Source organism: Silene latifolia, chromosome 1 (assembly GCF_048544455.1).
Source record: "Silene latifolia isolate original U9 population chromosome 1, ASM4854445v1, whole genome shotgun sequence".
In the NCBI taxonomy this organism is placed as follows: Eukaryota; Viridiplantae; Streptophyta; class Magnoliopsida; order Caryophyllales; family Caryophyllaceae; genus Silene; species Silene latifolia.
Genome location: NC_133526.1, coordinates 90,782,529 through 90,793,749, shown reverse-complemented (window position 1 = coordinate 90,793,749; position 11,221 = coordinate 90,782,529). Strand labels below are relative to the sequence as shown.

General features: G+C 38.9%; 2 protein-coding genes across 2 annotated transcripts; one reads left to right on the top strand and one right to left on the bottom strand.

The window, feature by feature from the left end:
* The first annotated feature begins 1,213 nt into the window (after positions 1 to 1,213).
* LOC141607706 (uncharacterized) lies at positions 1,214 to 3,149 on the top strand. Its single transcript, XM_074427062.1, has 2 exons — positions 1,214 to 1,776; positions 1,961 to 3,149. The coding sequence occupies exons 1-2, from the start codon at positions 1,319 to 1,321 to the stop codon at positions 2,955 to 2,957; spliced, it is 1,455 nt and encodes a 484-aa protein (XP_074283163.1). The 5' UTR covers positions 1,214 to 1,318; the 3' UTR covers positions 2,958 to 3,149.
* Positions 3,150 to 3,442: 293 nt separating this feature from the next.
* LOC141607697 (protein NUCLEAR FUSION DEFECTIVE 4-like) lies at positions 3,443 to 7,431 on the bottom strand. Its single transcript, XM_074427054.1, has 3 exons — positions 6,691 to 7,431; positions 4,906 to 5,834; positions 3,443 to 4,273 (listed from the first exon to the last, which is right to left on the bottom strand). Exons 1-3 carry the CDS (start codon positions 7,168 to 7,170, stop codon positions 3,799 to 3,801), a joined length of 1,884 nt encoding a protein of 627 aa, XP_074283155.1. The 5' UTR covers positions 7,171 to 7,431; the 3' UTR covers positions 3,443 to 3,798.
* Between the last annotated feature and the right edge of the window lie 3,790 nt (positions 7,432 to 11,221).

Sequence of the window (11,221 nt, the reverse complement as noted above, 5' to 3'; positions counted from 1 at the left end):
TGCTTACTACGCTGGCTTTGTAGCAAAAACTTGCCACTCTTGATAACTTAGCTAGCAGAGGTATTCCTGTGGTAAATAGGTGCATTCTCTGTAAGGAGGCCATTGAGACCCATACTCACCTCTTCTGCACCTGTTCTTTTTCTCAACGAATTTGGCATGACATCTTTACTTGGCTAGGAATGACAGGCAGATCTCAGAACCCCCCACCAGAGAGCTCTTATGGTGCACTGCTAAACAACATGCCCGACATTTGAAGAATGGTTGAATAAGAAGCAGTATTGCAGTTACCTACTAGCAGCTTTGACATGAAAGAAATGCAAGAATTTTTCAAGGAGTTGAGCAATCTGAGACACAAATTTTGCATATAATTAGAGTCAATGTTAGTACTAAAATTTTAAGGAAAATCCCTCTCAAGGATTATGACAAGGCATCTTGCTTGTGACGGGCTAATTCCGTCACAAGCTGAAAACCTCTCACAAAAAGGGAGAGGGGATAAGGTGGGGCACCCCTCATGTGCTTCCTCTCTCACGGGTATTTTGTGAGAGGAAATGGTATCCGTCACAAGCTCGTGACGGATATCGCCATCTTCAATGAGATTTTGTGGGATTATGAGCAGGCTGTACAAAGGCTAAATATGATCTAAATTTAGCCTTGTCTTAGGGGATATATCTTTGTATTACAATCTTGTCTTTTTTGTTTTTTCCCTTGTGGATGAATAAAATGGAATATACATTTCTTGCAAAAAAATTAATAATACTAATAATAAAATAATAAATAATATTAATTATGTTAATAAAAACTATAAGTTTAAGATGAGTAGAACTGAAATGGGCTGAATTTACTAAAGCTGAACTGAACTGAATAAAGCTGAGCTGAACTGAACTGAACTGAATTGAGCTGAACTAAACTGAAATTAAGTTGAACTGAACTGAACTGAAATAAAATGAGCTGAAAATAACAGAGAAATAACATAGCCTAACTCTACGTTAGGTCGTTAGTTGCCTTAATTTCATGCCATTATTTTTCATCTCCTTTTCCTCTAGCATACCATGAGAAAAACACCACAACAAATAGATCAATACAAATTGTTTAGTATTTGCTTGTTAATATGGAAAAGTTAGGCCAGTTTCCCTCTACAAGTAGCGTGAGAAATGCACCATTTCACGTTTAAAGTCCAAGTTCCCAACAAAGAGCACTTGCCTTAATGCGTGTTTATTAGCCTAACTTTTTTCATGCTTCCTTGTGAATTAACAAACCTCATATTTCTCCATTTCCTTCATAATCAAATGCTCATAAAATCACATTTACTTAGCAAATAATGGGCTCAAACATGACTCCAAAAGTAAGAAAATCACCTACTTCATCAACCTCGAATTACAAACTTTGCATTACACTTTTTTTCATAGTCATTTTTACCATACCAACTCTTTTTCTCCTTCAAACTAACCCTTCCTCCTTATGCTTCCCACCTTTTTCTACTACTACCTCCAAGTCATGGTCCGGTGACCTTCGGACCGCTACGTTCGCTTGGAACCGTCTTTCCTTGATTGATCAACCTCGGTCATTGAAAATCGCTGTTTTCTCGAGGAAATGGCCGGTTGGGTCTGCTCCCGGAGGTATGGAACGTCACGCGTTCACATTGCACATGGCCTTAGCCGGTCGCGGTCATAAGATCCATGTCTTTACATCACCCTATGAAAAAGGGTCAAGTTTAAGCCCATCATCTCAAGGGTATCCAATCATACATTGCCACGAGGGTGACCCCGGGAAGTGGAGGTACTTATATATATATTGTTTCTACTCTTTTCTATTTTGATATTGGTCTCATTTTATTTGCCCACTTCGAGAAATTAGCAATTTCTCGAAGTAGGCAAATGAATTGAGACAGACAAAAATCTTGAATCTTGACATTAATTTATTTGCATTTCTAAATTTATGTTCATAATTTACATTCTCAAAGGTACAACAAGGCATGGGACCAATTTGTGGAGGAGAACCAAGTAGAGGCATTCGACGTAGTGCACACGGAGAGCGTAGCGCTTCCCCATTGGTTAGCGCGACACCTACCAAACCTAGTGGTGACTTGGCACGGTATCGCTTTAGAGAGTTTGCATTCAAGCATATACCAAGACTTGATTAGGGAACCAGATGAACCAAGGTCTCCTGGTTTTAACCAAAGCATTTACGGTGTAATTCCTAAAATACTCAATGAAATAAGGTTCTTCCATAACTATGCTCATCATGTTGCAATTAGTGATAGTTGTGGTGAAATGCTAAGGGATGTGTACCAAATCCCAACTAGAAGAGTACATGTCATCATTAATGGTGTTAATGAGGGTGACTTTAAGGAACATGGTAAACTTGGCCTACAATTTAGGTCCAAAATTAAGTTACCTAAAAATGCTACATTAGTCATTGGTGTAGCAGGTAGACTGGTAAAAGATAAAGGCCATCCTTTAGTTTACTTGGCCTTTTCTAAGTTTATTAAGAAACACCCAAATGTGTATCTAATTGTAGCCGGGTCCGGTCCGTGGGAGAATCGCTACCGGGAGCTAGGACCTCAAGTACTAGTCCTAGGTTCGATGAAGCCATCCGAGCTAGGAGCCTTCTATAATGCAATTGACATATTCTTGAACCCGACTTTAAGACCACAAGGCCTTGATCTAACCCTGATGGAGGCTATGATGAGTGGGACACCGGTGATGGCTTCGAGATTTCCGAGCATTAAGGGGACTATAGTGGTTGAAGAAGAGTATGGGTTTTTGTTTGCACCGAATGTTGAGTCATTGGTAGAGACATTAGAGGAAGTTGTACAGGAAGGTGCACAAAAGCTTGCGAAAAGAGGAAAGGCCTGCAAAGATTATGCAATGTCCATGTTTACGGCACACAAGATGGCCTTGGCTTATGAGAGATTGTTCCTCTGTGTAAAGAATGGTACATTTTGCAGGTACCCTTGAAAGTAGAAGATTATATACTTTTTTTTCTTATATTTACTTCTTTTGGCATAGCATTATCTTACAAGTTAATGGAAAGTTATTTTTTTATCCAAGCAGCAGATTTAGGCCTGGTCTGAACTGTAATTCACATTATACCGCGATTCCAGCATTACAGATTTCTTCATTTATAACAGTTTGAGATATACCAACAAAGGAAATTTTGTGTCCGATTTCATTGGTTATCTTTGTTTTGTTTGGTTCTTGCTCTTGATCACTTTAATAGACGATAAAAAGGTTGAATTTCAGGATTTCTGATTCCATTGCCCTAAAAAGGGAGAATGGGTTTTGGTTTCAATCTTTCAGATACATTTAGTATTGAAATTTTTGTATATCTAAATTGTCGATGTCAAGAAAATAGAGAAATTAAAACGCGGAAAACTGTGGATTTTTATCGTACTTCTGTAGTTTTGAACTTAGCTCGAATTAGGAAGATAATTGAAGGAATCTGCTAACATGAGTTCTACAATTCTCAGCAAGAAATAAGTACAGCTGATCAAACAAGAATATTGATAACCAAAATTGTAGCAAGATCATGTATTTTTACTAACTGCTGATTAGTACACTAGTTAGCAATTAATGGACATGAACCTTTTCATTTACATGATTCACTCATGTCTCCTATTTACCTCACACCTTACTGGCCGGAGATGAAGTCATCGGGCAATAGTGCTTATGACATGAGTTGGAAACCTGTCAGCTTCCAAACTGCTTTTATGGGTCCCATTACATCGAAAACTTGTATACTCACAAGAAATATGTAATGTTTTTCCTGTACAAAACTATAAACACAAATCAGTTTTTCTTAATCAATTAAGGATGTAATTCTATCGTGCTCAAATCGTTCATAAGCAAGCCTCGTCCTCAAGAACAGCAGGACGCTCGAAACAACGCCAACAACGGATAGGCATCCCCACCACATGAAGGTCCAATAATAGCATTGCCTTCCCATACAAATTATTGTATCAGTAACCATTGAAATTTTGTGGCTAGAGCCAGAGTTCGAGTCATAGACCACAGCGGCTAGGACACCATAGAGCAGAGACCCAATTGGGATATTGGTGATCAATATGTTATGGTTGACCCCAACACTAGAAGGCCCAAATAGTTCGGATGTTATGGAAACAGCAGCAGCAAATATGAAGCCAGAGCTAAGGCCTATAAGGGCGGTTCCTGTCTGAAGTGCCAGGGCACTGCCTGATATGGTGAGCAAGAAAAAGGCGATTGGAGTTGGGGTTAATGCAAGTGCTAACCATCCTGTCCTTGCAAAGTAGAACTTCCTGTAGTAGTTTGATTTCCCCGATTGTTAAAACATAAAGATGTTCAAGTAGTTTGGAAATGAAGCTAACATTGTTTGCTGCATTATTGCAGTTAAAGAGTTAGCAAATATAGTCTAAGAATTCTGACCCTTAACTGGTGTAAATAACGGAGTAAATTTTTACTCCTTGTATTCCAGCCAATAGCTTACAACTTTACGCATTCACACTTTGCTTTGCCGCAGTCAATAGTTTACAAATTTCTTGTTCGTCTGTGCTTACCAATAGTCCACATATTCTTTTCGTATGTTTTGTGTGGTGGAGAATGGGTGTGAGAGTCTCCGGCCCACTTTCTTGTGCATCCATTCACAAAACTAATCCAAATGCAAAAGTAAGCTATTGGCAGGGACGAGGTAGCAGTTATTGATCTTCAGAGACCAGTGCATCATCGTAAATCTATATGCTTTCTTGAAAAGAACAGCAACAGCACTAAGTGTCATGCAGAGACCGTCTTACTATGTAGTAGTATTTAACAAGCAGGTGAGGCTATCTACATCCGACCCCTCTTTACCCACCAATTAACCTACAGAGAGGAGCCTATAAATGCATTGCCGAAAGAGTGAAAATAGTACAGAAGTACAAAGATAAGGACTTACGCACGAATATAATCTGGTGTAGCTGAAAGTAACCGGCCAAAGAAGGAGAAAGAAGAATAGAGTGTTAAAAGGGTGGTGGTGCTGGAGCTCTGACCAAGTGACTGAGCAATCTGTCCAAGATTATTGCTGTACACCAACCCTATTGTACCTCCGCAAAAGTATGCAACATAGTACAGCCAGAAATCTACCCTACGCACTAAGAGTGAAGCCGGATGCTCCTCCCCAAGCATCACCAACTGACCCTTCCTAAGAACACTCCCGTAGCGTACCTCACTCTTCCCTGCATCATCGTTAGTCAAACCAGTATTAGAAGATCCATTTCCATTCATTAGCAATGATATTGTGCTACTTGAAAAGCTGCATTGCCTTGACACCTCTTTGTGAAACTCCAGATCATCATCATCGACCAAAATGAAACCCGGCCCATCAATCCTGAAACTAGAATGAACCTGTTTGAACCATTCTCTGGCATACACAATACCGGGAACACACAGAGGAAAAACCAGTAGGAAAAGCGCCCCACCAAAGAGAAGACGAGAAGAAGCCACACTATTTGTTGTTGAGGTAAGAAAGAGGAGATAAAATCCTGTTATTACTGCCAAGGCATTGAGGAAGAGGAATATGACGGAGTCCCTTTGGACAGCATCGGGAGGCAAAGGGTCGAGTTCTGGTTGTCGTAGGATTGGTATTAACGCTGCTAACGAGGTTAATAGTGGAAGTAGGGCATTCAAGAACAGATAGAGGGATGATGAAGATGGGTTGATAGCATTAGCTGCTAAAGCATACAATGCAGCACTTACACCATTGAAGCTGACTGTTAGGGAGATTGCAAGGGCTCGGTTTGCTGGGAAGTTTTTGATGCAGAGCACGAAACATACCGTGTTAAACCAGCAAATGCTGCATCCTGATAACAAGCATAGGAAAAACACCTGCCAAACAAAGTGAGCCTACTACTTAGGACCTTTTCATGTTACTTATTATGAGAAACACTCAGAATCCTGCTCAACGGCAGATATGATTTCATACCATGTTCTGAGATAATCCAGCTTATGGAATAGGACATTCAGAATCAAACTCAAAACCTCACAGTAACAGGGTTTCGGAAACTATATCGAAGACCATTTTCATTAAAAACAAAAATTAATGATTGATGTTCAATTAATGGTATCATTTCCTAGTTCTTATTTATGTTTTCTCTGAACTTGTTTATATCGAAGACCTTTGGGCTTTGGCTTGGCACAAAGACAAGGTAAAAGGAGGGGATTAATTATTGAATTACAAGTAGACCAAATTGAGGGTGGAATATCAAATTGTCCATCAAACACATTTCCAAAATAGAAAGATAAACAATTAACCGAGATACCGAAACATAAAATAGGTAAACAAATGAGTATTTTTTTCCCTCTTTAGGCCATGTGAAAGAGCTATAGCCTATAGGGTTGGCACATTTGCATATAAGTACGTCCAGTTGGCAGTGACGGATCTCAAAAGAAAAAAATTGTAAAGTATAAACCCCTTAACCTCTCTTGAAACTTAATAATTTATTTACTTTTTTTATTAGTGCATTGTTTGCTAGTGATATTTTAATCGAACCCAAACAAATAATTGAACAGAAGAAGTAATATAATAATAATAATAATAAGGGTTTTTCTAACGTGTGCCCTTAGGGCACACATTAATAACCTATATATGGTAAGATTATCAACAAATTCACATGAGATACTCAAGCATATTCTCATTTTTACCATATTTAATGAAAGAAAAAGAAAGTAGTTGAGGACAAACCAAGAAATAAGGTGGAGAAAAGAAACCGGAAATAACGAACCACTGAAGACCATAGCCAACGAAGCCCATAAGAGCAGCAAGTAACATAACAACCCATAAAGGCAACCACATCAAGGCCAACCCAGATGACCATCCCAACGCCTTCCCCATATCGGAAGCGGTGGCCAAATAATTCAACTCCACCTGTGACACCCCCAATGCCGCCTTCATCTCAGACGAATACGCGGCAAAATCAAAGTTAGTCCCTGTAAAGGCCTGTATCCATATGGTGGCAACAAGGATCATCCATTTCCGAGATTGACCCGCCATGGATCCTCGCAATACTACCCCGAATAATGCGAATAATTGGGTTATGTTACGACGGAGAACGGTGGTGGTGGTGGTTCGACGTGGTTTTGAATGATAGTTATGTGGGGAGGATGAAGAGGAGGATGATGAAGAGGATGGGGTGGATGGTTGATCTTTAGTACGAGGTCGCATTTTGTTACTTACACGTAAGGGGTATATAATGGTGGACCGTCTTGTTAATTTAATGTGGGGCTCTCATTTACTGATGGATCCATCCATGTGTATTGTTGTTTCATCATTCGTCATTGTTTCAGATTTCTGAGTTGATTCAATGAAAATTACTTGTATGTTATTGTTGGATATGCGTGATTGTGAATCGTGGCAAAGAGTAGGCCTGTTATTGACCCGTTCCATTTGTTTTCTCCCCATTTCCTCTCATAAAACATTACTCATTCCTATCTAAAACCATCCGTACGAGCACAGATTTAATCCGGATCGTTGAGAAGTATTGGACCTCTGTTTCTTTTTGAGAAATGGGGAAGATCTTGACATACTCCCTCCTCTCCCCCCCGTTCCGATCAATAATCTATACTTTTTTTTTTGGGTGTTTAAATCAATAGTTTATACTTTTCTTTAATAAACACATTCCTCTTTCATCACCTTAATAATCGTGTATAAACGGAGGAAATATATAGTATTGGTAGGTCAATGCTTTCATTACTTGGTTATGTTGTCCACTTCTATATCAAAAGTTTATTTTATTTTATTTTATGATTATGTATATTGGAGAAGATGATTTGTTCCTCTTATTTCTTCAATCTCATTCAATTTTTTTTTAAAATCCTAGTTTATCTTTTTTTTTTTCCAATTCACCTCCCATCTAAGTAACACGGGTATTTCCACAATCTTGCACGTTCGTGTCAGACACCGACACTCACACGACACTCTGAAATACGTGTCGGATACTTAATAAACAATTTCCAATTTTTAATTAATATTTTCAAAAGTTTTGACACTCTTGAGACATTGAAGGACACTTCAACTCTACATAATATAAAGGGGTAATTCTCATAGTACCCTCGAGTTTTGCACATTTCCCCAAATACCCTTACTAATGTCAAAAAACGTTTTACTAGTCATATCTCTTAGTTACGAGATCGAAAATCCGTGAATTTTTTTTTCCTTAATGGATCATCTGTACGAGATCTTCAATTTGAAATAAGAAATCGTATTTTTCTGACATCTTAGAACGGAATTACGACTTGTCAAAATTTATTCGTTCAAGAAACTTTGACCAACTTTTATTTTCGATCATATATCCAGAAAATGAAGGTTTTTTTTTTTTTCAAAATGATTGTCTTTCCAAAATCTACAATTTTAGAAAAAGAAACAGGGCTTTGCGAAATCGTGCCAAAGAGATACGAGAAATTAAAGTTATTTTTAAGAAAAGTAAGGGCATTTGGAGGAAAATGCAAAGTTAGGGTTACCCTATGAATTATCACTAATATAAATACTATATGATGTAATTTATTTATTATTAACCCATGAATATATTTTGCATACATGACTTAATTTATGTATTATGTTGGCATATTAGTTATTTTTAATCTAACCTTTATGTTTTAATTAATTAACATAAACTACATAATTTGAATTTTTATTTTAAATTTAATACAAATACTTTTACAAACTTAAAGTTGTACTTTTATAACTATAAAATATATATTGTATTAACTTTTAAAAAACGTGCCTCGTATCCTACATTCACGTGTCCGTTTCATATCTGTGTCCGTGTCTGTATATGTTCTGGTGCTACCTAGCTTCCCACTATTCCTCTTTTTTTGCCCACAACAAAGAAGATACTCCCCTTCTATTTTTTTTCACCTTTTAAGTAGACTCGCTACCCTTTTTCTCTCTTATTTGGCACTTGAGTTAAGACAAGACACCCTCCAGATAAATGAAGGATTGATACATTTTAAAATACCGCAAGTGCATGGTCATGGTTGTAGCACTTAGGGTGTCGAATCACGGGAATATATGTTGCAATTCTAGTCTATTTTAATTGTACCGTGTAGGTAAGTCGATAGAAGATGAGTTTGGTTTTTATCTAATTAACTATGCTAACTACTTTGAAGTGCAAACTAACTAGAAATGAGCAAGGAAATGATAAGGTTGTAGTTCAATAGATAAAGGGCCTAGAACCCGACTTCTCCACCAACATTCGTTTCTACAAGTTTAATTTCTGTTAAGTAGTCATTAGGGTGGTATAAAGGAGGAAAAAGGCTCTAGATTGCCAAAAACCTGTAATACCCGCCCTTTTAGGGACCCGTTGACCGACGTTGACCGAGGCGGGTGATAGCCTTCAGGAATGCGTGTCAGGGATGTTTGGTGGCTTGTTAGAGTATGAGGATGAGTGGCACTCGATAGAGTAGAGGCTACTATATCGAGTAGCTTAGGTACTCGATCGAGTAGGGGCCACTCGATCGAGTAAGTTGGTTACTCGATCGAGTAGCGTCTTTCCAGCGAGGGTTTATAATCGTGTTTTTTCAAAACCGCAAATCATTTCCACCTCCTTCTTTCAGACCTAGATGTCGTCTCCCTCCTTTCCCTTCACCCAATACCTTCCATGGGAGCCTTTGAGGATGCTGATACCTTGTGGATGGGTTGCTTGAGTCGGGTAGCGGTTGTAACGCCGATGTGAGATGCGTAGGTATGTCATCGTCATCTTTGTCTTGGTTGTTCCTTGTAGGGTTGTACTGGTAGTAATAGGCCTGTATGTTGTTTGTATAGGGATTGCTTGCTTGGTTGATGTCGTATGGTTGATCGAGGAATCGCTGCTTTTGGTTAAAGGTAAGTTCGCCTACTCAGTTTCTGTTGGTTGTCTAGTGTGTCGGGTGTTGTATTGTTGTTGTGACCGTGTGTCCGAGTATACGTGGTAATCGGTTGGTGTATGCTGTTTTGTTGGTTATTATTATATTGCAGCTATTTGTGATTGATTGTCTTTGGTTCTCGAGGTGCGTCCTCGGCTGAGTGGAGTCACTTGCGGGAGTGGCTTCACGCCCTAGTTTCGCCCTCCGTGGAACCCGCCACTGGAGGGGATGTGCACATTAATGGGACAGGGTTATCACTCGGTATGATGAGCGGGGCTTAGGTGGGAACGGCTGCGGTCCCCCACTGGCAGGGCTGGTCCAGTGGACAGTCGGTGAAGGAGATTGGTTGGAGTGGTTGTGACTGTGTATGTGTGTTTGGTTGTGTTTGTAATACGTTGGTACTGTTTGTTGTGTCATACCTCAGTTACTGACCTTGTGTGGCTGTCTTGTTTGTTTTGTTGTGTCTGCCGTGATCCCTTATGGTGAGCAGTCTGTCTTAGCAGGTGTTGTCTTGGATGGTAGCTGGAGTTCTGGCAGGGATGAGTCTTCACGAGTATTGACAGTAGTAGTATATAATTTCACGAGTTGTGATGCGTGTCATTTATATGATGTTTTACACCTCATTTTACACGCATTTCAGAGCTCATTTATGTAGTTTATGCTACTATTCTCCCTATTTCCGTCTACTTTCGTGTTTTTGTACATTATTGCAGAAATGTGAAGAATCCAGCGGAAATCAAGCTAAATCCGTCCCCGAGTACCTTGCATTGCATTTGACGTGAAGTATTTACTCAAGGAACTAACTTGGTGCGCATTTCGAGGCCTGAAAGACAACTTTATGAAGAATTTAGAAGCGGACTACCAGTTGCAGTGGTCGATCGACTGGGCACTATGGTCGGTCGACCAAGCATGCTGAAGCACGAGATTTATTTTTAGTCAGAAGCTACTGTTACCCCGACATTTGGTCGGTCGACTGCTACCTATGGTCGGTCGACCACCATAGCTGTTTGACGGAAATAAAAAGATCGAGAATTAAGAAGCCCATTGTATATTAAGTTTAGGAATAAGTGTTACGTTACATTCCTATATAACTTAACCTGACTTTATCAAGTCTTTATTCAGAAAACTTTAGGGAAATATTAGGGTTTGCATTTAAGTTTAATTATTCAATACAATCGGTATTATTGCTTTACTTTCGTTCGTACTTTCGGTTTCCTCCTATTTCATTCGGTATTCTTCTGCTCTTATTTCAGTTTTATTGCTTTATTTTCATTCATAGTATAGAATTGCTAGATTAGTTTCCCGAAGCCGAAATTATCGTTTTATGTTATTTGTTTGTTCAATTATTTCAAACATGAATTCAGTAGTTTTAT

Excerpts from the sequence above, each read along its gene's own strand:
- LOC141607706 (XM_074427062.1), top strand. The coding sequence starts at position 1,319 with ATGGGCTCAAACATGACTCCAAAAGTAAGAAAATCACCTACTTCATCA. Across the intron at positions 1,777-1,960 it reads GGTGACCCCGGGAAGTGGAG|GTACAACAAGGCATGGGACC; the intron begins GTACTTATATAT and ends ACATTCTCAAAG.
- LOC141607697 (XM_074427054.1), bottom strand. The coding sequence starts at position 7,170 with ATGCGACCTCGTACTAAAGATCAACCATCCACCCCATCCTCTTCATCA. Across the intron at positions 5,835-6,690 it reads TTTCTCCACCTTATTTCTTG|GTGTTTTTCCTATGCTTGTT; the intron begins GTTTGTCCTCAA and ends TTTGTTTGGCAG. Across the intron at positions 4,274-4,905 it reads ACACCAGATTATATTCGTGC|GAAGTTCTACTTTGCAAGGA; the intron begins GTAAGTCCTTAT and ends AAACTACTACAG.